This window comes from Leptodactylus fuscus, chromosome 8 (genome assembly GCF_031893055.1).
Source record: "Leptodactylus fuscus isolate aLepFus1 chromosome 8, aLepFus1.hap2, whole genome shotgun sequence".
Lineage (NCBI taxonomy): Eukaryota > Metazoa > Chordata > Amphibia > Anura > Leptodactylidae > Leptodactylus > Leptodactylus fuscus.
The window spans coordinates 97,126,516-97,152,818 of NC_134272.1; the positions used below are offsets into that span (position 1 = coordinate 97,126,516).

Sequence of the window (26,303 nt, forward strand, 5' to 3'; positions counted from 1 at the left end):
CTGGACGCCTGTAATCTCTCCCACCATCTGTAGGACTGGACGCCTGTAATCTCTCCCACCATCTGTAGGACTGGACGCCTGTAATCTCTCCCACCATCTGTAGGACTGGACGCCTGTAATCTCTCCCACCATCTGTAGGACTGGACGCCTGTAATCTCTCCCACCATCTGTAGGACTGGACGCCTGTAATCTCTCCCACCATCTGTAGGACTGGACGCCTGTAATCTCTCCCACCATCTGTAGGACTGGACGCCTGTAGTCTCTACCACCATCTATAGGACTGGACGCCTGTAGTCTCTCCCACCATCTATAGGACTGGACGCCTTTAATCTCTCCCACCATCTGTAGGACTGGACGCCTGTAGTCTCTCCCACCATCTATAGGACTGGACGCCTGTAATCTCTCCCACATCTATAGGACTGGACGCCTGTAGTCTCTCCCACCATCTGTAGGACTGGACGCCTGTAGTCTCTCCCACCATCTGTAGGACTGGACGCCTGTAGTCTCTCCCACCATCTGTAGGACTGGACGCCTGTAGTCTCTCCCACCATCTGTAGGACTGGACGCCTGTAGTCTCTCCCACCATCTGTAGGACTGGACGCCTGTAGTCTCTCCCACCATCTGTAGGACTGGACGCCTGTAATCTCTCCCACCATCTGTAGGACTGGACGCCTGTAATCTCTCCCACCATCTATAGGACTGGACGCCTGTAATCTCTCCCACCATCTGTAGGACTGGACGCCTGTAGTCTCTCCCACCCTCTATAGGACTGGACGCCTGTAATCTCTACCACCATCTATAGGACTGGACGCCTGTAATCTCTCCCACCATCTATAGGACTGGACGCCTGTAATCTCTCCCACCATCTGTAGGACTGGACGCCTGAAATCTCTCCCACCATCTATAGGACTGGACGCCTGTAATCTCTCCCACATCTATAGGACTGGACGCCTGTAGTCTCTCCCACCATCTGTAGGACTGGACGCCTGTAGTCTCTCCCACCATCTATAGGACTGGACGCCTGTAGTCTCTACCACCATCTATAGGACTGGACGCCTGTAGTCTCTCCCACCATCTATAAGACTGGACGCCTGTAGTCTCTCCCACCATCTATAGGACTGGACGCCTGTAGTCTCTCCCACCTTCTATAGGACTGGACGCCTGTAATCTCTCCCACCATCTATAGGACTGGACGCCTGTAGTCTCTCCCACCATCTATAGGACTGGACGCCTGTAGTCTCTCCCACCATCTATAGGACTGGACGCCTGTAGTCTCTACCACCATCTATAGGACTGGACGCCTGTAGTCTCTACCACCATCTATAGGACTGGACGCCTGTAGTCTCTCCCACCATCTATAGGACTGGACGCCTGTAGTCTCTCCCACCATCTATAAAACTGGACGCCTGTAGTCTCTCCCACCATCTATAGGACTGGACGCCTGTAGTCTCTACCACCATCTGTAGGACTGGACGCCTGTAATCTCTCCCACCATCTGTAGGACTGGACGCCTGTAGTCTCTACCACCATCTGTAGGACTGGACGCCTGTAGTCTCTCCCACCATCTGTAGGACTGGACGCCTGTAATCTCTCCCACCATCTGTAGGACTGGACGCCTGTAATCTCTCCCACCATCTGTAGGACTGGACGCCTGTAATCTCTCCCACCATCTGTAGGACTGGACGCCTGTAATCTCTCCCACCATCTGTAGGACTGGACGCCTGTAATCTCTCCCACCATCTGTAGGACTGGACGCCTGTAATCTCTCCCACCATCTGTAGGACTGGACGCCTGTAATCTCTCCCACCATCTGTAGGACTGGACGCCTGTAGTCTCTCCCACCATCTATAGGACTGGACGCCTGTAGTCTCTCCCACCATCTGTAGGACTGGACGCCTGTAATCTCTCCCACCATCTGTAGGACTGGACGCCTGTAGTCTCTCCCACCATCTATAGGACTGGACGCCTGTAGTCTCTCCCACCATCTGTAGGACTGGACGCCTGTAATCTCTCCCACCATCTATAGGACTGGACGCCTGTAGCCTCTCCCACCATCTGTAGGACTGGACGCCTGTAGTCTCTCTCACCATCTATAGGACTGGACGCCTGTAGTCTCTCCCACCATCTATAGGACTGGACGCCTGTAGTCTCTCCCACCATCTGTAGGACTGGACGCCTGTAGTCTCTCTCACCATCTATAGGACTGGACGCCTGTAATCTCTCCCACATCTATAGGACTGGACGCCTGTAATCTCTCCCACCATCTATAGGACTGGACGCCTGTAATCTCTCCCACCTTCTATAGGACTGGACGCCTGTAGTCTCTCCCACCATCTATAGGACTGGACGCCTGTAGTCTCTCCCACCATCTATAGGACTGGACGCCTGTAATCTCTCCCACCATCTATAGGACTGGACGCCTGTAATCTCTCCCACCTTCTATAGGACTGGACGCCTGTAGTCTCTCCCACCATCTGTAGGACTGGACGCCTGTAATCTCTCCCACCATCTATAGGACTGGACGCCTGTAATCTCTCCCACATCTATAGGACTAGACGCCTGTAATCTCTCCCACCTTCTATAGGACTGGACGCCTGTAGTCTCTCCCACCATCTGTAGGACTGGACGCATGTAATCTCTCCCACCTTCTATAGGACTGGACGCCTGTAGTCTCTCCCACCATCTATAGGACTAGACGCCTGTAATCTCTCCCACCTTCTATAGGACTGGACGCCTGTAGTCTCTCCCACCATCTGTAGGACTGGACGCCTGTAATCTCTCCCACCTTCTATAGGACTGGACGCCTGTAGTCTCTCCCACCATCTATAGGACTGGACGCCTGTAATCTCTCCCACCATCTGTAGGACTGGACGCCTGTAATCTCTCCCACCTTCTATAGGACTGGACGCCTGTAGTCTCTCCCACCATCTGTAGGACTGGACGCCTGTAGTCTCTCCCACCATCTGTAGGACTGGACGCCTGTAGTCTCTCCCACCATCTATAGGACTGGACGCCTGTAATCTCTCCCACCATCTATAGGACTGGACGCCTGTAGTCTCTCCCACCATCTATAGGACTGTACTCCTGTAGTCTCTCCCACCATCTATAGGACTGGACGCCTGTAATCTCTCCCACCATCTATAGGACTGGACGCCTGTAGTCTCTCCCACCATCTATAGGACTGGACGCCTGTAGTCTCTCCCACCATCTATAGGACTGGACGCCTGTAGTCTCTCCCACCATCTATAGGACTGGACGCCTGTAGTCTCTCCCACCATCTATAGGACTGGACGCCTGTAGTCTCTCCCACCATCTATAGGACTGGACGCCTGTAGTCTCTCCCACCATCTATAGGACTGGACGCCTGTAGTCTCTCCCACCATCTATAGGACTGGACGCCTGTAATCTCTCCCACCATCTATAGGACTGGACGCCTGTAATCTCTCCCACCATCTATAGGACTGGACGCCTGTAGTCTCTCCCACCATCTATAGGACTGGACGCCTGTAATCTCTCCCACCATCTATAGGACTGGACGCCTGTAGTCTCTCCCACCTTCTATAGGACTGGACGCCTGTAGTCTCTCCCACCATCTATAGGACTGGACGCCTGTAGTCTCTCCCACCATCTGTAGGACTGGACGCATGTAATCTCTCCCACCTTCTATAGGACTGGACGCCTGTAGTCTCTCCCACCATCTATAGGACTAGACGCCTGTAATCTCTCCCACCTTCTATAGGACTGGACGCCTGTAGTCTCTCCCACCATCTGTAGGACTGGACGCCTGTAATCTCTCCCACCTTCTATAGGACTGGACGCCTGTAGTCTCTCCCACCATCTATAGGACTGGACGCCTGTAATCTCTCCCACCATCTGTAGGACTGGACGCCTGTAATCTCTCCCACCTTCTATAGGACTGGACGCCTGTAGTCTCTCCCACCATCTGTAGGACTGGACGCCTGTAGTCTCTCCCACCATCTGTAGGACTGGACGCCTGTAGTCTCTCCCACCATCTATAGGACTGGACGCCTGTAATCTCTCCCACCATCTATAGGACTGGACGCCTGTAGTCTCTCCCACCATCTATAGGACTGTACTCCTGTAGTCTCTCCCACCATCTATAGGACTGGACGCCTGTAATCTCTCCCACCATCTATAGGACTGGACGCCTGTAGTCTCTCCCACCATCTATAGGACTGGACGCCTGTAGTCTCTCCCACCATCTATAGGACTGGACGCCTGTAGTCTCTCCCACCATCTATAGGACTGGACGCCTGTAGTCTCTCCCACCATCTATAGGACTGGACGCCTGTAGTCTCTCCCACCATCTATAGGACTGGACGCCTGTAGTCTCTCCCACCATCTATAGGACTGGACGCCTGTAGTCTCTCCCACCATCTATAGGACTGGACGCCTGTAATCTCTCCCACCATCTATAGGACTGGACGCCTGTAATCTCTCCCACCATCTGTAGGACTGTATATAGGTATATGCACCACCTCCCTAACCCCTGTATATACATCTATATACACCCCACGGACCTATAGCTATATCTACCAGTTTCGGTGTGACTTATAGTGCAGTATACAGATATATACCCGGAGGTGCTGTATACCGGGCCCAGATGAGCCGGTTCTCTAACTGGTCACTGCGCTCTGCCTCGGTATCATCCCTCCGGTCCTCCGGTGTCCGCGCTCTGGTCCCGGGCCTTACCTGAAGGTCTCCGCGGCCGGAAGTTGCTATGACGCGGCCTCGGCTGCCCGGCAACAGTCACCAAGCGACAAGGCCTACTGCCTGAACTGCGCCTGCGCGTCTGCAGAGCTATAGCTGTAATACAGAGACCGAGTGACGTATCTAATCCTATCCTGTGTGATACTGTATACTGAGCTGTATCTAATCCTATCCTGTGTGATACTGTATACTGAGCTGTATCTAATCCTATCCTGTGTGATACTGTATACTGAGCTGTGTATCTAATCCTATCCTGTGTGATACTGTATACTGAGCTGTGTATCTAATCCTATCCTGTGTGATACTGTATACTGAGCTGTGTATCTAATCCTATCCTGTGTGATACTGTATACTGAGCTGTGTATCTAATCCTATCCTGTGTGATACTGTATACTGAGCTGTGTATCTAATCCTCTCCTGTGTGATACTGTATACTGAGCTGTATCTAATCCTATCCTGTGTGATACTGTATACTGAGCCGTGTATCTAATCCTATCCTGTGTGATACTGTATACTGGGCTGTGTATCTAATCCTATCCTGTGTGATACTGTATACTGAGCTGTATCTAATCCTATCCTGTGTGATACTGTATACTGAGCTGTGTATCTAATCCTATCCTGTGTGATACTGTATACTGAGCTGTATCTAATCCTATCCTGTGTGATACTGTATACTGAGCTGTGTATCTAATCCTATCCTGTGTGATACTGTATACTGAGCTGTATCTAATCCTATCCTGTGTGATACTGTATACTGAGCTGTGTATCTAATCCTATCCTGTGTGATACTGTATACTGAGCTGTATCTAATCCTATCCTGTGTGATACTGTATACTGAGCCGTGTATCTAATCCTATCCTGTGTGATACTGTATACTGGGCTGTGTATCTAATCCTATCCTGTGTGATACTGTATACTGAGCTGTATCTAATCCTATCCTGTGTGATACTGTATACTGAGCTGTGTATCTAATCCTATCCTGTGTGATACTGTATACTGAGCTGTATCTAATCCTATCCTGTGTGATACTGTATACTGAGCTGTGTATCTAATCCTATCCTGTGTGATACTGTATACTGAGCTGTATCTAATCCTATCCTGTGTGATACTGTATACTGAGCTGTGTATCTAATCCTATCCTGTGTGATACTGTATACTGAGCTGTGTATCTAATCCTATCCTGTGTGATACTGTATACTGAGCTGTATCTAATCCTATCCTGTGTGATACTGTATATTGAGCTGTGTATCTAATCCTATCCTGTGTGATACTGTATATTGAGCTGTGTATCTAATCCTATCCCGTGTGATACTGTATACTGAGCCGTATCTAATCCTATCCTGTGTGATACTGTATACTGAGCTGTGTATCTAATCCTATCCTGTGTGATACAGTATACTGAGCTGTGTATCTAATCCTATCCTGTGTGATACTGTATACTGAGCGGTGTATCTAATCCTCTCCTGTGTGATACTGTATACTGAGCTGTGTATCTAATCCTATCCTGTGTGATACTGTATACTGAGCTGTGTATCTAATCCTATCCTGTGTGATACTGTATACTGAGCGGTGTATCTAATACTATCCTGTGTGATACTGTATACTGAGCTGTGTATCTAATCCTATCCCGTGTGATACTGTATACTGAGCTGTATCTAATCCTATCCTGTATGATACAGTATACTGAGCTGTATCTAATCCTATCCTGTGTGATACTGTATACTGAGCTGTATCTAATCCTATCCTGTGTGATACTGTATACTGAGCTGTATCTAATCCTATCCTGTGTGATACTGTATACTGAGCTGTATCTAATCCTTTCCTGTGTGATACTGTATATTGAGCTGTGTATCTAATCCTATCCTGTGTGATACAGTATACTGAGCTGTGTATCTAATCCTATCCTGTGTGATACTGTATACTGAGCTGTATCTAATCCTATCCTGTGTGATACTGTATACTGAGCTGTGTATCTAATCCTATCCTGTGTGATACTGTATACTGAGCTGTATCTAATCCTATCCTGTGTGATACTGTATACTGAGCTGTATCTAATCCTATCCTGTGTGATACTGTATACTGAGCTGTATCTAATCCTATCCTGTGTGATACTGTATACTGAGCCGTGTATCTAATCCTATCCTGTGTGATACTGTATACTGAGCTGTGTATCTAATCCTATCCTGTGTGATACTGTATACTGAGCTGTGTATCTAATCCTATCCTGTGTGATACTGTATACTGAGCTGTGTATCTAATCCTATCCTGTGTGATACTGTATACTGAGCTGTGTATCTAATCCTATCCTGTGTGATACTGTATACTGAGCCGTGTATCTAATCCTATCCTGTGTGATACTGTATACTGAGCCGTGTATCTAATCCTATCCTGTGTGATACTGTATACTGAGCTGTATCTAATCCTATCCTGTGTGATACTGTATACTGAGCTGTATCTAATCCTATCCTGTGTGATACTGTATACTGAGCTGTGTATCTAATCCTATCCTGTGTGATACTGTATACTGAGCCGTGTATCTAATCCTATCCTGTGTGATACTGTATACTGAGCCGTGTATCTAATCCTATCCTGTGTGATACTGTATACTGAGCTGTGTATCTAATCCTATCCTGTGTGACACTGTATACTGAGCTGTATCTAATCCTATCCTGTGTGATACTGTATACTGAGCCGTGTATCTAATCCTATCCTGTGTGATACTGTATACTGAGCTGTGTATCTAATCCTATACTGTGTGATACTGTATACTGAGCTGTATCTAATCCTATCCTGTGTGATACTGTATACTGAGCTGTGTATCTAATCCTATCCCGTGTGATACTGTATACTGAGCTGTGTATCTAATCCTATCCCGTGTGATACTGTATACTGAGCTGTGTATCTAATCCTATCCTGTGTGATACTGTATACTGAGCTGTGTATCTAATCCTATCCTGTGTGATACTGTATACTGAGCTGTATCTAATCCTATCCTGTGTGATACTGTATACTGAGCTGTATCTAATCCTATCCTGTGTGATACTGTATACTGAGCTGTGTATCTAATCCTATCCTGTGTGATACTGTATACTGAGCTGTATCTAATCCTATCCTGTGTGATACTGTATACTGAGCTGTGTATCTAATCCTATCCTGTGTGATACTGTATACTGAGCTGTATCTAATCCTATCCTGTGTGATACTGTATGCTGAGCTGTATCTAATCCTATCCTGTGTGATACTGTATACTGAGCTGTGTATCTAATCCTATCCTGAGTGATACTGTATACTGAGCTGTATCTAATCCTATCCTGTGTGATACTGTATACTGAGCTGTGTATCTAATCCTATCCTGTGTGATACTGTATACTGAGCCGTGTATCTAATCCTATCCTGTGTGATACTGTATACTGAGCTGTGTATCTAATCCTATCCTGTGTGATACTGTATACTGAGCCGTGTATCTAATCCTATCCTGTGTGATACTGTATACTGAGCCGTGTATCTAATCCTATCCTGTGTGATACTGTATACTGAGCTGTGTATCTAATCCTATCCTGTGTGATACTGTATACTGAGCTGTATCTAATCCTCTCCTGTGTGATACTGTATACAGACTGTATCTAATCCTATCCTGTGTGATACTGTATACTGAGCTGTATCTAATCCTATCCCGTGTGATACTGTATACTAAGCTGTGTATCTAATCCTATCCCGTGTGATACTGTATACTGAGCTGTGTATCTAATCCTGTCCCGTGTGACACTGTATACTGAGCCGTGTATCTAATCCTATCCTGTGTGATACTGTATACTGAGCTGTATCTAATCCTATCCTGTGTGATACTGTATACTGAGCTGTGTATCTAATCCTATCCTGTGTGATACTGTATACTGAGCTGTGTATCTAATCCTATCCTGCGTGATACTGTATACTGAGCTGTGTATCTAATCCTATCCCGTGTGATACTGTATACTGAGCTGTATCTAATCTTGTGTGATACTGTATACTGAGCCGTGTATCTAATCCTGTCCCGTGTGACACTGTATACTGAGCCGTGTATCTAATCCTATCCCGTGTGATACTGTATACTGAGCTGTATCTAATCCTATCCTGTGTGATACTGTATACTGAGCCGTGTATCTAATCCTATCCTGTGTGATACTGTATACTGAGCTGTGTATCTAATCCTATCCTGTGTGATACTGTATACTGAGCTGTATCTAATCCTATCCTGTGTGATACTGTATACTGAGCTGTATCTAATCCTATCCCGTGTGATACTGTATACTGAGCCGTGTATCTAATCCTGTCCCGTGTGACACTGTATACTGAGCCGTGTATCTAATCCTATCCCGTGTGATACTGTATACTGAGCTGTATCTAATCCTATCCTGTGTGATACTGTATACTGAGCTGTGTATCTAATCCTATCCCGTGTGATACTGTATACTGAGCCGTGTATCTAATCCTATCCTGTGTGATACTGTATACTGAGCTGTGTATCTAATCCTATCCTGTGTGATACTGTATACTGAGCTGTGTATCTAATCCTATCCTGTGTGATACTGTATACTGAGCTGTATCTAATCCTCTCCTGTGTGATACTGTATACTGAGCTGTATCTAATCCTATCCTGTGTGATACTGTATACTGAGCTGTGTATCTAATCCTATCCTGTGTGATACTGTATACTGAGCTGTGTATCTAATCCTATCCCGTGTGATACTGTATACTGAGCCGTGTATCTCCCCCCCCCCCCCGCTGGGATTATTGTCCCAGGACTTCCCTCTCCATGCCAGGTCTCCGCTGACTGTGAGCTGAATCCTCCTCTTGTCTTATTCTCTTCTACTCCAGTCACCTCCAGAGCTGCGGTCCCAGGTTTTCACATCGGCTGCTTCCTGCAGAGCCAGAACGGAGCTGTGACCCGGAGAGCAAATCCACATGGAAGTAGAAGAGTCACCGCAGAGCGGAACGGAACGTGGAATCCCATCAGATGTCCAAAAGTGTAAATGTAAGAAAACGGACAGCAGGGGCGAGCCGCAGTAGTCGCGTCTCAGGCAGCCACCGAAACACAGGGAGTCTCAACGTACATCACATAACATATAGACGGTGCAGAGAGGAAACGGGGTCATCTCCGGGGGTACAACAATCGGACCGTCCAGTGGCCGGTCAGCCATAATGTCCTGTGATCTCTCCGGAGCTTTTACCACCATCAGCCAGGACTAGTGAGGGAGAAGCTGCACCTTGGTGGAGGGACCATCACCTGTCCTACTGGATCCAGGACTACCGGACAACCCGCCCTCAGTATGTGAGAGCCCAGGGCTACTGAGGGAGAAGCTGCACCTTGGTGGAGGGAGCATCACCTGTCCTACTGGATCCTAGACTACCTGACACCCCGCCCTCAGTATGTGAGAGCCCAGGGCTACTGAGGGAGAAGCTGCACCTTGGTGGAGGGACCATCACCTGTCCTACTGGGTCCTGGACTACCTGACAACCCGCCCTCAGTATGTGAGAGCCCAGGACTACTGAGGGAGAAGCTGCACCTTGGTGGAGGGACCATCACCGGTCCTACTGGGTCCTGGACTACCTGACACCCCGCCCTCAGTATGTGATAGCCCAGGACTACTGCGGGAGAAGCTGCACCTTGGTGGAGGGACCATCACCGGTCCTACTGGGTCCTGGACTACCTGACACCCCGCCCTCAGTATGAGAGCCCAGGGCTACTGAGGGAGAAGCTGCACCTTGGTGGAAGGACCATCACCGGTCCTACTGGGTCCAGGACTACCTGACACCCCGCCCTCAGTATGTGAGAGCCCAGGGCTACTGAGGGAGAAGCTGGACCTTGGTGGAGGGACCATCACGTGTCCTACTGGATCCAGGACTACCGGACAACCCGCCCTCAGTATGTGAGAGCCCAGGGCTACTGAGGGAGAAGCTGCACCTTGGTGGAGGGACCATCACCTGTCCTACTGGATCCAGGACTACCTGACAACCCGCCCTCAGTATGTGAGAGCCCAGGGCTACTGAGGGAGAAGCTGCACCTTGGTGGAGGGACCATCACCTGTCCTACTGGATCCAGGACTACCGGACAACCCGCCCTCAGTATGTGAGAGCCCAGGACTACTGAGGGAGAAGCTGCACCTTGGTGGAGGGACCATCACCTGTCCTACTGGATCCAGGACTACCGGACAACCCGCCCTCAGTATGTGAGAGCCCAGGACTACTGAGGGAGAAGCTGCTCCTTGGTGGAGGGACCATCACCTGTCCTACTGGATCCAGGACTACCTGACACCCCGCAGTCCTGTCAGTGACTGACCGCTGCACCCCAAGTGTGAGAAGGAGCTATGGGATCCCCCCCCCCGCGGTCAGGCTGTATAACCTACACCAGGCCGCGCGCAGACACTCCGCACACAGGACTACATGCTCCCGGGATCTTGGATCTGCTCCGAGCTCGTCTGTCCTGTAATCTATCACTGTCTACCAGTAAGTATTTGGACACCTGAAGAGATCTGCGGTATATCGTGTAGGAAACCGCATTGGCGTTAGTCACATGTAAGAGGCCACGAGGTGCAGAGGTGTCCGCTGTCAAGAAAGGGTTAATTGTGGGGGCCACAGACGTGGTCGCTCCTGAAGGACAGAGCAAGCCAACTGAATTACCCAAAATGGACAGTGGCCCCTAGGAAGGGGAAGGTGAACGGTGATTGTCAGAATGTGACCCGAGTCGGCCGACCCCCGAAACAGAGAGATAGAGACCGAGGGGTGCTGACTAGAGAAACCGCGCCCGACCGATGGCTGACATACACCAGGAGCGTCAGCGGGAATCCGGGAGGATTGTGCCGATCCTTCCCATCTGCTGGGGGCCACTGACTACCGGAGAGGAAGACATGGGGTTATTGCACCGCCGGCGTCCCAGTACTTACTGCTAGACCGTGTATGATCTGCCACTAACACGGGGACTATTACAGGACTGTCTCATCATTACTCCAATCCCACATAAACCCCCCGCACATGGTCAGACAAAAGCCAAAAAACTGAAAATTTCAGAAAACCTTTACTTGTCGCCTCATCGGTACAAACATCTCAAGCACAAGAGTGTAAACAGGATCCGACCGCTCGACATGCAGAGAAAGCCAGGACATGGCCAGAGGGGTCAGCAAAGGGTTAATGGCAGTCCTCTCTCTATAGGGGGGGGGGGGGGGATTAGATCACAGCCCCTCCCCCGGTCACTGCACCACATCAGGAGCCCCGAACCCCTGAGGTGACCGCTGTGACTGGGTGGCTGTTATGGCAGTGAGTTCTGCAGGGTCCCCTGCACTGTTATATGGGGGGGGGGGGGGGGTCACAGTTCATACATGTGCTGGAGAGGTTTCTCCTATCAGGTGACAGCACACAGCTGGCCCCGCCTCCGAGGAGCTGAGGTATGTTCCGTTGCTGCAGGATTCGCAGCTCGCTACCGCAGACCTGAGGCAATTTCCAGCGCAGGTTTAGAAGTCGTTCCAATGGTATCGTACCGAAGCCCCCACCACTAGCACCCCCATCATCTTCAGAAGGAGCAGCAAGTCCACAGTGCATGCAGCAGCACAATGTCCGGGGTCACAAGAGCGTTTAGTAGTAGAAAAGGCGGCCGAGCCTCTCCCAGTGCATGCTGGGTAATGGCCGAGGTTAGTATGTAAACACGCCAGCAGCCCCGCAGGCATTTACCTCATCCGGCATTCTCATAGGAAAGGGCGCGATCAAAAACGCTGCAGCATTTGGGTGTCTAGAAGGTTTGAGGAGGGGAAAGAAACAGGAGGGGGGGGGAGGGGGAGATATGGAGAAGGAGACCATGAACAAAGGGTTAATCCGACTTCTTGCGCTCAACGTGAAGAACTTTCCTCCGCTGGTGAAGCATATGGAAATACAACTGCGGGAAAACTGCGGAAAGAAGCGGGAGAACGATAAGAGCAACGACAGGGACCTATATACCAGAGCCCTGCCCACTGGCACCTATATACCAGAGCCCTGCCCACTGGCACCTATATACCAGACCCCTGCCCACTGGCGCCTATATACCAGACCCCTGCCCACTGGCACCTATATACCAGAGCCCTGCCCACTGGCACCTATACACCAGACCCCTGCCCACTGGCACCTATATACCAGACCCCTGCCCACGGGCGCCTATATACCAGAGCCCTGCCAACGGGCACCTATACACCAGACCCCTGCCAACGGGCACCTATACACCAGACCCCTGCCCACTGGCACCTATATACCAGACCCCTGACAATGGGCACCTGTCACGGGATGGTTAGAGTCTATACTATAGGCAATGTGTAATATATATTTCATGTGGAATGTATTCTCTAACCTGTTATATACATCAGTGTGTAGTTGGCTGATTCGGGTCTAGTGTGTTAGCACATTGTATGCAAATACCTCTAACTAGTGAGGACAATGGGTGGAGATAATCTGATCAGTGTCTCCAAGAAGATGTTGGATGGTGCATTGTCCATAGTAGACAGGGAGTCTGCTCTCCTTGGTATAGGTGAGGGGGGAAGGATCTGTGACTCAGCCCTTCCCACCCACAGATATAGGTGTAACAGTTTTAGTATATAGTTGTAGCTGGAGTTAGTATGTGTTAGCCGGCCTGTGCACAGCTCTGCAGAGAGCCAGGATATAGTTACAGGACCAAGGAACCAAAGTTATCATTGGATTGTGACTTCTGTGGACTTATTGTTATTACGGTTGATGTGACCGCCGCCGGCTACTAACTTTGTGGATTACAATAAATTGCTGTTGTCTCCCGACCTCTTGCGTCCCTGTTGATTCAAAAGACCATCCGGAGGAAGACGTATACCTTTGCTCCGTGACAACTGGTTGGCAGCGGTGGGATCAACAGCGGACAGCGAGATGGACTACAGCAGCTCAGCGATTAATGGAGCCACAACCTCAGAATACAGGAACTGGACTATGGCAAGTCTACAAGTAAGGGCCCAGGAACTAAACCTGAGTTACCAGGGAAGAACGAAAGATCAACTGATCGAGGCACTGGAGGAGATGACCCTGCAAAGCGACCATGAGGAGGGCTGCCCCCAGGAGACAGTAGAGATACGGGAGTGGCAGGTACAGACCCAAAAGAGCAGATGGGTTGTTTTGTATGAGGAGGAATTGGCAGTGCTGGGGCTAGGAGCAACTGCAGAGCAAAGGAGTAGAGCATTACAGAGGGCTCAGGAAACGGAGAAGGAGGAACAGAGAATGGCGCATGAAAAGGAAAGAATGGCGCATGAAAGGCGAATGGCTGAGATAACTAAGAGGAATTATAATCAAACGCCGACCCCCAGCCCAACAGTGAGAGAACCACCATATGTCTCCCATAAACACTTCAAGACCTTTGATGAAGCGGCTGGGGATGTTGATGGATATTTTCAGGACTTCGAACACCAGTGCCACCTGATGGAAGTCCCAGAGAAGGATTGGGTCCGGTATCTGGTGGGGCACCTACGAGATGGGGCTGCGGAAGCTCTCAGAGCCATGGACCCTAGTGATCAGCGGGACTATGAGGCCATTAAAAGAGCGGTGCAGAAGTATTATGCAGTCACTCCAGAGACCTACCGAGTTCAGTTCCGCTCTTTGTCTTACAATGGGGGAAGCTCCTTCCACATGTTCGCCCACAAGTTGAAGCAAGCATGCAAGCGCTGGCTAGAAGGAGAGGAGGCTGTCACAGTCGATAAGATCCTCCAAGTCATACTTAAGGAACAGTTCTTTTCCCAGTGCCCCGCTGAGATCCGTGAGTGGGTGCTGGAACGGAACCCAGCCACAGTGGAGCAAGCTGCTTCTCTTGCAGATGAGGGCCTGACCATCAAGCCGCAGTGGAAGAGGTTGTTTGCAGAGGAGCGGAAAACTACCACAGTCCGCCAGACACCCTTCAGCCAGCCACCCACCTTTCGTGTCCGGCCTCAGGATTACAATTCCCCCTCTACCCTTGTCCCAGCCCATCGGCCTCCAGCTATGAACAACCCTGTCCCTAGACAACGACCTACTGGAAGAATGCTAGAGCGCAGATGTTTTGGGTGCGGGCGGCCTGGACATTTGCAAGCTAGTTGCCCTGCTAACATGGGGGCACGGGCCACCGTGGCATCCCGGCCTATTCACTACCTGGGAACCACTCCTAGGACAGAAAGTTTGGCCCCATTTCCAGATGACTCCATGAATGACACATCTGTTCCACCTCCAGGGGTCTATGGGATTCAGCCTTCCGCCACACATCCCGCAAACCTTCAGCGGAAGCACGTGCAGGAGGTCCTACTGGATGGCCGAACAGTTGTTGGATTCCGGGACTCGGGAGCTTTCCTAACGGTAGCGGACCCCCGAGTTGTGCGACCTGAGGCCCTAGAGGAGGGCCCTGGCATTTCTATCAAGTTGGCAGGGGGTACTCAAAGACGTATTCCTAAAGCTACCGTGGAACTCGACTATGGTTATGGACCAAAACGATGCACAATTGGTGTGATGAGCGGGCTGCCGGCCGATGTTCTGTTAGGCAACGATGTTGGAAATCTACAGTGCCACTTTGTGGGAGCAGTGACCCGAAGCCAAGCTCAGAGAGACGCCAACATGGATCGACCGGATTTTCTGCCAGATGCCAGCCCTTCAAACCTACAACTTTACCATTCAGTACCGCCGAGGGAACCAACACCAGAACGCAGATGGGTTATCCCGGCAGGAGGACATATGAGCTATAGAGACTGATGTGCATTCCCCAATTTACCTGTGTAGGCCAATTGTGTCATGCACATGTTTTGAGAGGGGGAGGGGTTGTCACGGGATGGTTAGAGTCTATACTATAGGCAATGTGTAATATATATTTCATGTGGAATGTATTCTCTAACCTGTTGTAAACATCAGTGTGTAGTTGGCTGATTCGGGTCTAGTGTGTTAGCACATTGTATGCAAATACCTCTAACTAGTGAGGACAATGGGTGGAGATAATCTGATCAGTGTCTCCAAGAAGATGTTGGACTGTGCATTGTCCATAGTAGACAGGGAGTCTGCTCTCCTTGGTATAGGTGAGGGGGGAAGGATCTGTGACTCAGCCCTTCCCACCCACAGATATAGGTGTAACAGTCTTAGTATATAGTATATAGCTAGCAGTTAGTATGTGTTAGCCGGCCTGTGCACAGCTCTGCAGAGAGCCAGGATATAGTTACAGGACCAAGGAACCAAAGTTATCATTGGATTGTGACTTCTGTGGACTTATTGTTATTACGGTTGATGTGACCGCCGCCGGCTACTAACTTTGTGGATTACAATAAATTGCTGTTGTCTCCCGACCTCTTGCGTCCCTGTTGATTCAAAAGACCATCCGGAGGAAGACGTATACCTTTGCTCCGTGACAGCACCTATATACCAGATCCCTGCCTACAGACACCTATATACCAGAGCCCTGCCCACTGGCACCTATATACCAGACCCCTGCCCACTGGCACCTATATACCAGACCCCTGCCCACTGGCACCTATATACCAGAGCCCTGCCCACTGGCACCTATATACCAGACCCCTGCCCACTGGCACCTATATACCAGACCCCTGCCCACTGGCACCTATATACCAGAGCCCTGCCCACTGGCACCTATATACCAGAGCCCTGCCCACTGGCACCTATATACCAGACCCCTGCCCACTGGCACCTATATACCAGACCCCTGCCCACTGGCACCTATATACCAGACCCCTGCCCACGGGCGCCTATATACCAGAGCCCTGCCAACGGGCACCTATACACCAGACCCCTGCCAACGGGCACCTATACACCAGAGCCCTGCCCACTGGCACCTATACACCAGACCCCTGCACATGGGCACATATACACCAGCATGTTATGAGACACTCACTGGGGATGTAGGACACCATGACGAGGATGAGGAAGGTGTAGTAATCAAAAGAGAAGTTGTACTTGTTGGGCAGGCTGATGGAGTAGAGACCAGTCTGCTGGACGGAGGGCAGCGCGGCGTAGATTGTCAGTAATTCTCCAGCGACTCCCATGGGGTATAGGACAATGAAGAGGGTGTACCTGAAAGAGGCAGAAACAGCTGCAATGGCTGCCAGTTTGAGACCTGGACCGCGGCCTCCACATAGAGACCACCACTACGTCTGTGTGTGATACAGGTTACGGGGATCACTTCTGCCATGTAGCAGGGGGAGGGGGGGGGGGGGTATCAGGACCAACTGGAGACCAGCAAAGCCCCTCCCTGATCACACGCCGCAGCCCCTAGAGGAGCGTGTGGACCCCTAACATTGACCCTCCACCCCCTGCAAACACTGTCTGTATAAGGAGCAGAATCCTGGACTGACCACAACCAGGACAGTGAGAACTCCGGAGCGGCCCGGTCACGACTGCAATGGACTGACCGCTTTATATCAGTGTCGTCCAGTAACAATCGGGCCGTGAGCGCCATACAGACGGGGGCCGAGTGTTTGCCCGTCAGTGTAGGCGATAATGCACAAAGTATACATGGCTGCTCCACCTCCCCTAAGATGACAGAAATAAGGGGGAACAACCACAAAGACCGGAAAATACCAAAATGAGGAAACAATGACGAAAAATCCATTGGCCTTAATGGGTTAAAGGAGAAGAACAACTGTCTGTTAGAGCTATTAATGGGTTAATAAACGCCCCCATAGACCTTTAGCGGTGGTTTGAGGGATTTCAGGGGTCTCCTGCACTTGTATACAGGGTTCAGCTTCCTGCTGTGTAAGTCCGTCACTCCCCCTCCCTGTCTCTCTAGCTATCCCCGCCCTTCCCTACCTACTCAGCCCAACCCCTGACCCCATTATACCGTATACTTACCTTCCTGCGCATGCGTGGTAGAGGTGTACTATTGGCAGCAGTGCCGGGAGAAGAAGGAGGAACATGGAGGGCAAGTAGAATGGGGTGGTGAGGGGAGTGGAGGGCGTTAGATTAGGCTACGGTTTTATAGTGATCCCAGACAGATGGATGTGAATGATCTGCCCCCGCCCCCTTTGCTGGCACTCACCTCGCCCACTTGATGATGTACGGCAGGTGGTTGAGAAGACTGAAGGTATAAAACGAGTAGCGGATGATTTCAGTGATTGTCCAGGCGACAACAAACAGCAGGACCGAGTCTTCATTCTGAACCTGAAGAGTTAATGCAAATTAACCCTTTAATCCCTACCAGATCACATAGCAAACGTTCCCTGGGATTCCAAATACACAAAGCCCCTGTACGGATGGATGGAGAGCACCTGGGCACCCCTGCACCCACTCAGTCCCTGTGAGCAGTTCACCCAGCGTATGGCACAAAGCTCCAATGCAACAGCACTGCCCTCTCACAGACTACACGCAGGGACCAGAAGCTGCCTGGATGGGACTGGGGCCCCAAAGGCATCACACACTTATGGCATATCCCGCCTGCTGAGAATACCCCTTTAAAGGGAGTGTCAGCATAACATTGAGACATAATCTAAGGGATAGGGCTGTCAGCACAACCTGCACCTGATGATGTCACACTCCCCCCAGGTGCAGTGTGACATCACACATGCACAGCACAGTTAGTGGGCGGAGCTAAGCAGCAGCAGATAGTGAAGCCCACTGATAGAAAGCCACGCCCCTAACAGGCACGGTCCAGAATAAGTAATCCCTCATAGTAGACTGCGCCGACCGTCCTACCGGGGATTGGGGTTAGTGTATAGCTCAATGTTGTGCTGACAGACACCCTGTGGCCGATTTCCTGCACTCACCTCTCTCACGCTGTGGGTGACAGCCCATGTCAGGAACACCCGAGACAAAACCTGAAACGCGGTGAGGACCACAGAGGATGGCACGATTCCTGGGGTACAAAGATGGAGTGTCAGGATGCCAAGTACTACAGCTGATTACAGTCCTGCACCCCCCCCCCCCCTCTAATGTCTGGGGTCAGAGGACCCTCCTTATATTGCTGTTAATGTGACGACACTGCAGCATTCGCTCCGTACACAAACACAGCAGCGGTGCTGACGGCTGGCCAGTGCAGGGACAGAGCACACAATCCAGGACAGCACTAACGCATCTTTATGTTCCAGTCCTCCCCTGTTATGATCCCAGACAACCCCTTTAAGCCCAGGGGCTGTGGACTTGTAGGTGGATTTAGGACAGGAGTCTGTAACTTACTGCCTGGCAGACACTGACCCTGCTCTGCCGATGTCCGGCCAATGACTTACCCAACGCGCAATGTACAATCTGCAAATACAAAGACAACGTCAGTATCCAACAGATGACACAGAGCATAGAATAAGAAGAGGAAGCCGCCATACCTCCAGCAGCGCCCCCGTCTGGAAGAACTTCAAGGGCCGCTCAATGGAGTAATAGAGGTTGTGGTAACTGCCCTTGGTGAGATAAGTGCGCACCAAACCGACCGCTATGACCAGCCACCTGCCGAGCACAGGCCACAGTGAGACCGCTGGAGTGGGGGAGGGGGGTCACCCCATATTAACTACATAGATATCAGCTCAGAGACCACCAGACAAACTCCTGCCCCTACTCACCCCGCCGTCATAATGACATTGTAAATAACCAGATAAGCGGTGGCGAAGGCTCCAGGACCCCTCCTCTTCCTATGGCCTCCATTATCCATAGACCTGCCGCTCCCAGAAGTTGGACTCGACATATCTGTAAGGAAGAGACAGATACTAAGATATATGAGACTGCATTGTACAGACGTCGGGAGGGTCCTCAATACCACAATGTATAGTCACCCCTGAATCACACCATACACTAAGATTACTTATCCTGTATTATACTCCAGAGCTGCGCTCACTATTCTGCTGGTGCAGTCACTGTGTACATACATTACATTACTTATCCTGTATTATACCCCAGAGCTGCGCTCACTATTCTGCTGGTACAGTCACTGTGTACATACATTACATTACTTATCCTGTATTATACTCCAGAGCTGCGCTCACTATTCTGCTGGTACAGTCACTGTGTACATACATTACATTACTTATCCTGTATTATACTCCAGAGCTGCGCTCACTATTCTGCTGGTACAGTCACTGTGTACATACATTACTTATCCTGTATTATACTCCAGAGCTGCGCTCACTATTCTGCTGGTCACTGTGTACATACATTACATTACTTATCCTATATTATACTCCAGAGCTGCGCTCACTATTCTGCTGGTACAGTCACTGTGTACATACATTACATTACTTATCCTATATTATACTCCAGAGCTGCGCTCACTATTCTGCTGGTGCAGTCACTGTGTACATACATTACCTATCCTGTATTATACTCCAGAGCTGCGCTCACTATTCTGCTGGTGCAGTCACTGTGTACATACATTACATTACTTATCCTGTATTATACCCCAGAGCTGCGCTCACTATTCTGCTGGTACAGTCACTGTGTACATACATTACATTACTTATCCTGTATTATACTCCAGAGCTGCGCTCACTATTCTGCTGGTACAGTCACTGTGTACATACATTACTTATCCTGTATTATACTCCAGAGCTGCGCTCACTATTCTGCTGGTCACTGTGTACATACATTACATTACTTATCCTATATTATACTCCAGAGCTGCGCTCACTATTCTGCTGGTGCAGTCACTGTGTACATACATTACCTATCCTGTATTATACTCCAGAGCTGCGCTCACTATTCTGCTGGTACAGTCACTGTGTACATACATTACTTATCCTGTATTATACCCCAGAGCTGCGCTCACTATTCTGCTGGTCACTGTGTACATACATTACATTACTTATCCTGTATTATACCCCAGAGCTGCGCTCACTATTCTGCTGGTACAGTCACTGTGTACATACATTACATTACTTATCCTGTATTATACTGCAGAGCTGTGCTCACTATTCTGCTGGTACAGTCACTGTGTACATACATTGCTTATCCTGTATTATACTCCAGAGCTGCGCTCACTATTCTGCTGGTGCAGTCACTGTGTACATACATTACATTACTTATCCTGTATTATACTCCAGAGCTGCGCTCACTATTCTGCTGGTCACTGTGTACATACATTACATTACTTATCCTGTATTATACCCCAGAGCTGCGCTCACTATTCTGCTGGTACAGTCACTGTGTACATACATTACATTACTTATCCTGTATTATACTCCAGAGCTGCGCTCACTATTCTGCTGGTACAGTCACTGTGTACATACATTACATTACTTATCCTGTATTATACTCCAGAGCTGCGCTCACTATTCTGCTGGTACAGTCACTGTGTACATACATTACATTACTTATCCTGTATTATACTCCAGAGCTGCGCTCACTATTCTGCTGGTGCAGTCACTGTGTACATACATTACATTACTTATCCTGTATTATACCCCAGAGCTGCGCTCACTATTCTGCTGGTACAGTCACTGTGTACATACATTACATTACTTATCCTGTATTATACTCCAGAGCTGCGCTCACTATTCTGCTGGTGCAGTCACTGTGTACATACATTACATTACTTATCCTGTATTATACTCCAGAGCTGCGCTCACTATTCTGCTGGTACAGTCACTGTGTGCATACATTACATTACTTATCCTGTATTATACCCCAGAGCTGCGCTCACTATTCTGCTGGTGCAGTCACTGTGTACATACATTACATTACTTATCCTGTATTATACTCCAGAGCTGCGCTCACTATTCTGCTGGTGCAGTCACTGTGTACATACATTACATTACTTATCCTGTATTATACTCCAGAGCTGCGCTCACTATTCTGCTGGTACAGTCACTGTGTGCATACATTACATTACTTATCCTGTATTATACTCCAGAGCTGCGCTCACTATTCTGCTGGTGCAGTCACTGTGTACATACATTACATTACTTATCCTGTATTATACTCCAGAGCTGCGCTCACTATTCTGCTGGTACAGTCACTGTGTACATACATTACTTATCCTGTATTATACCCCAGAGCTGCGCTCACTATTCTGCTGGTCACTGTGTACATACATTACATTACTTATCCTGTATTATATCCCAGAGCTGCGCTCACTATTCTGCTGGTACAGTCACTGTGTACATACATTACATTACTTATCCTGTATTATACTCCAGAGCTGCGCTCACTATTCTGCTGCTACAGTCACTGTGTACATACATTACTTATCCTGTATTATACTCCAGAGCTGCGCTCACTATTCTGCTGGTGCAGTCACTGTGTACATACTGTACATTACTTATCCTGTATTATACTCCAGAGCTGCGCTCACTATTCTGCTGGTGCAGTCACTGTGTACATACTGTACATTACTTATCCTGTATTATACTCCAGAGCTGCGCTCACTATTCTGCTGGTGCAGTCACTGTGTACATACTGTACATTACTTATCCTGTATTATACTCCAGAGCTGCGCTCACTATTCTGCTGGTACAGTCACTGTGTACATACATTACATTACTTATCCTGTATTATACCCCAGAGCTGCGCTCACTATTCTGCTGGTGCAGTCACTGTGTACATACATTACATTACTTATCCTGTATTATACTCCAGAGCTGCGCTCACTATTCTGCTGGTCACTGTGTACATACATTACATTACTTATCCTGTATTATACTCCAGAGCTGCGCTCACTATTCTGCTGGTGCAGTCACTGTGTACATACATTACATTACTTACCCTGTATTATACCCCAGAGCTGCGCTCACTATTCTGCTGGTACAGTCACTGTGTACATACATTACATTACTTATCCTGTATTATACTCCAGAGCTGCGCTCACTATTCTGCTGGTACAGTCACTGTGTACATACATTACATTACTTATCCTGTATTATACTCCAGAGCTGCGCTCACTATTCTGCTGGTACAGTCACTGTGTACATACATTACATTACTTATCCTGTATTATACTCCAGAGCTGCGCTCACTATTCTGCTGGTGCAGTCACTGTGTACATACATTACATTACTTATCCTGTATTATACCCCAGAGCTGCGCTCACTATTCTGCTGGTACAGTCACTGTGTACATACATTACATTACTTATCTTGTATTATACTCCAGAGCTGCGCTCACTATTCTGCTGGTGCAGTCACTGTGTACATACATTACATTACTTATCCTGTATTATACTCCAGAGCTGCGCTCACTATTCTGCTGGTACAGTCACTGTGTACATACATTACATTACTTATCCTGTATTATACTCCAGAGCTGCGCTCACTATTCTGCTGGTACAGTCACTGTGTACATACATTACATTACTTATCCTGTATTATACTCCAGAGCTGCGCTCACTATTCTGCTGGTGCAGTCACTGTGTACATACATTACATTACTTATCCTGTATTATACTCCAGAGCTGCGCTCACTATTCTGCTGGTACAGTCACTGTGTACATACATTACATTACTTATCCTGTATTATACCCTAGAGCTGCGCTCACTATTCTGCTGGTACAGTCACTGTGTACATACATTACATTACTTATCCTGTATTATACCCTAGAGCTGCGCTCACTATTCTGCTGGTACAGTCACTGTGTACATACATTACATTACTTATCCTGTATTATACTCCAGAGCTGCGCTCACTATTCTGCAGCTCCTCACCCTTTAGTTGTGGGGGTGACGTCTGTCTTGGATTCCTCCCCATTTCCACCACCTATTAGGACCCTATGACTGGATCTGATCAGTGAGGAGTCTTAGGGCTCATTCACACAGGGCTTATTTTGGTGCTGACTCCTCCCCCTTACACTAGAAGTCTATGCAGAGGTTTCCTCCCATCAGACTTGAGCTGCGCTTTGTTCTGCGGACTCTGCGGCTGATTCAGGACCAGTATTCCCCTCTCTGCAGCGCCCCCCGGGCTGGACCCGCTCATTTGTGCTTACTGGGAGTTCAGTGTCCTGCTCCGATATCCAGCTTCCACTAAAGACAATGAAGGGCAGAGCGCGCAGGAGAGGGCAGAGCAATGAAGAGCAGAGCGCACAGGAGAGGGTAGAGCGCAGGAGAGGGCAGAGCAATGAAGAGCAGAGCGCAGGAGAGGGCAGAGCAATGAAGAGCAGAGCGCACAGGAGAGGGTAGAGCGCAGGAGAGGGCAGAGCAATGAAGAGCAGAGCGCACAGGAGAGGGCAGAGCAATGAAGGGCAGAGCGCAGGAGAGGGCAGAGCGCAGGAGAGGGCAGAGCGCAGGAGAGGGCAGAGCGCAGGAGAGGGCAGAGCGCAGGAGAGGGCAGAGCGCAGGAGAGGGCAGAGCGCAGGAGAGGGCAGAGCAATGAAGAGCAGAGCGCACAGGAGAGGGTAGAGCGCAGGAGAGGGCAGAGCAATGAAGAGCAGAGCGCACAGGAGAGGGCAGAGCAATGAAGGGCAGAGCGCAGGAGAGGGCAGAGCGCAGGAGAGGGCAGAGCGCAGGAGAGGGCAGAGCGCAGGAGAGGGCAGAGCGCAGGAGAGGGCAGAGCAATGAAGAGCAGAGCGCACAAGAGAGGGCAGAGCAATGAAGAGCAGAGCGCAGGAGAGGGCAGAGCAATGAAGAGCAGAGTGCACAAGAGAGGGCAGAGCAATGAAGAGCAGAGCGCAGGCTGATAAGAGGCGCAGACTCCGGACTTCTGGCCTGTACTCTATAAACAGGAGGATTATGTGGGCTGTAGGAGAAGCCTCCCTGGCACTGGCACCCCCTGACCCCGGCACTGGCACCCCCTGACCCCAGCGTCGTCCATCTTTCTCCTTGGTCTGTAGCTACTCGTTCCATATATGGAGACTAGCCCCAGCCCTCGTCAGGTCCCTTTTGCCTCTCGGTCCGGCCCCCTTTGCTCTCTCCCGGCCTCTCTCACCTGCCCGGCCCCCTGTACTCTCTCCCGGCCCCCTGTACTCTCTCCCGGCCCCCTTTGCTCCTCAGTCCGGGCCCCTGTACTCTCTCCCGGCCTCTCTCTCACCTGCCCGGGCCCCTGTGCTCTCTCCCGGCCTCTCTCACCTGCCCGGGCCCCTGAACTCTCTCCCGGCCTCTCTCACCTGCCCGGGCCCCTGAACTCTCTCCCGGCCTCTCTCACCTGCCCGGCCCCCTGTACTCTCTCCCGGCCCCCTTTGCTCCTCAGTCCGGGCCCCTGTACTCTCTCCCGGCCCCCTTTGCTCCTCAGTCCGGGCCCCTGTACTCTCTCCCGGCCTCTCTCACCTGCCCGGCCCCCTGTACTCTCTCCCGGCCCCCTTTGCTCCTCAGTCCGGGCCCCTGTACTCTCTCCCGGCCCCCTTTGCTCCTCAGTCCGGGCCCCTGTACTCTCTCCCGGCCTCTCTCACCTGCCCGGCCCCCTGTACTCTCTCCCGGCCCCCTTTGCTCCTCAGTCCGGGCCCCTGTACTCTCTCCCGGCCTCTCTCACCTGCCCGGGCCCCTGTGCTCTCTCCCGGCCTCTCTCACCTGCCCGGGCCCCTGTACTCTCTCCCGGCCTCTCTCACCTGCCCGGGCCCCTGTGCTCTCTCCCGGCCAGGGCCCCTGTACTCTCTCCCGGCCTCTCTCACCTGCCCGGGCCCCTGTACTCTCTCCCGGCCTCTCTCTCACCTGCCCGGGCCCCTGTGCTCTCTCCCGGCCTCTCTCACCTGCCCGGGCCCCTGAGCTCTCTCCCGGCCTCTCTCACCTGCCCGGGCCCCTGTGCTCTCTCCCGGCCTCTCTCACCTGCCCGGGCCCGAGCTCTCTCCCGGCCTCTCTCACCTGCCCGGGCCCCTGTACTCTCTCCCGGCCTCTCTCTCACCTGCCCGGGCCCCTGTGCTCTCTCCCGGCCTCTCTCACCTGCCCGGGCCCCTGAGCTCTCTCCCGGCCTCTCTCACCTGCCCGGGCCCCTGTGCTCTCTCCCGGCCTCTCTCACCTGCCCGGGCCCCTGTGCTCTCTCCCGGCCTCTCTCACCTGCCCGGGCCCCTGAGCTCTCTCCCGGCCTCTCTCACCTGCCCAGGCCCCTGTACTCTCTCCCGGCCTCTCTCACCTGCCCGGGCCCCTGTGCTCTCTCCCGGCCTCTCTCACCTGCCCGGGCCCCTGTACTCTCTCCCGGCCTCTCTCACCTGCCCGGGCCCCTGAGCTCTCTCCCGGCCTCTCTCACCTGCCCGGGCCCCTGAGCTCTCTCCCGGCCTCTCTCACCTGCCCAGGCCCCTGTACTCTCTCCCGGCCTCTCTCACCTGCCCGGGCCCCTGTGCTCTCTCCCGGCCTCTCTCACCTGCCCGGCCCCCTGTACTCTCTCCCGGCCTCTCTCACCTGCCCGGGCCGCTCTGTCACACGGTCCAGGAGGAGCAGCCAACCTTACTGCCAGTGACAGGATCACGAGCTCTCCGCTGATTGGACGTACAGAAGCGGAGGGCGGGGCCACAGAGGGGAGTAAATCGAGTTTGGTTGTAAATGGATCAACGGTCATTGATAAAGAAGAGTCACCTGTCTCATTCCCACCAATCAGCAGTCAACTGACATTACGACTGACATCTCCTTGGAAACGGACGGAAGCCTGGAGGAGATCACCACAGCGAAAGCGGCTCAATTCAAACTGACTGCAGACGTCCCCTACTCGGTACATAGAACCGTCCACTGTGAACGGCACGGAAGACTCCAAACCTTATTAAT

The 26,303-nt window shown here is 50.8% G+C and overlaps 2 protein-coding genes across 5 annotated transcripts in view; both read right to left on the bottom strand.

The window, feature by feature from the left end:
• FAIM (Fas apoptotic inhibitory molecule) overlaps positions 1–4,782 on the bottom strand; it is a 57,442-nt gene extending 52,660 nt beyond the window's left edge. Inside the window, exon 1 of one of the 4 annotated variants that reach the window (XM_075285908.1) lies at positions 4,714–4,782. The gene's annotated coding sequence lies outside the window, so the exon portion shown is untranslated. Of the gene's footprint in view, positions 1–4,598; positions 4,691–4,713 lie in introns of those variants that run through there. The other 3 variants (XM_075285906.1, XM_075285907.1, XM_075285905.1) reach the window with 3 other exon arrangements.
• Positions 4,783–11,796: 7,014 nt separating this feature from the next.
• HACD2 (3-hydroxyacyl-CoA dehydratase 2) lies at positions 11,797–26,091 on the bottom strand. The gene is made up of 8 exons (XM_075285909.1): positions 25,944–26,091; positions 19,257–19,380; positions 19,026–19,143; positions 18,933–18,951; positions 18,474–18,562; positions 17,750–17,871; positions 16,607–16,785; positions 11,797–12,648 (listed from the first exon to the last, which is right to left on the bottom strand). The coding sequence occupies exons 2-8, from the start codon at positions 19,376–19,378 to the stop codon at positions 12,572–12,574; spliced, it is 726 nt and encodes a 241-aa protein (XP_075142010.1). The 5' UTR covers positions 19,379–19,380; positions 25,944–26,091; the 3' UTR covers positions 11,797–12,571.
• Positions 26,092–26,303: the final 212 nt, after the last annotated feature.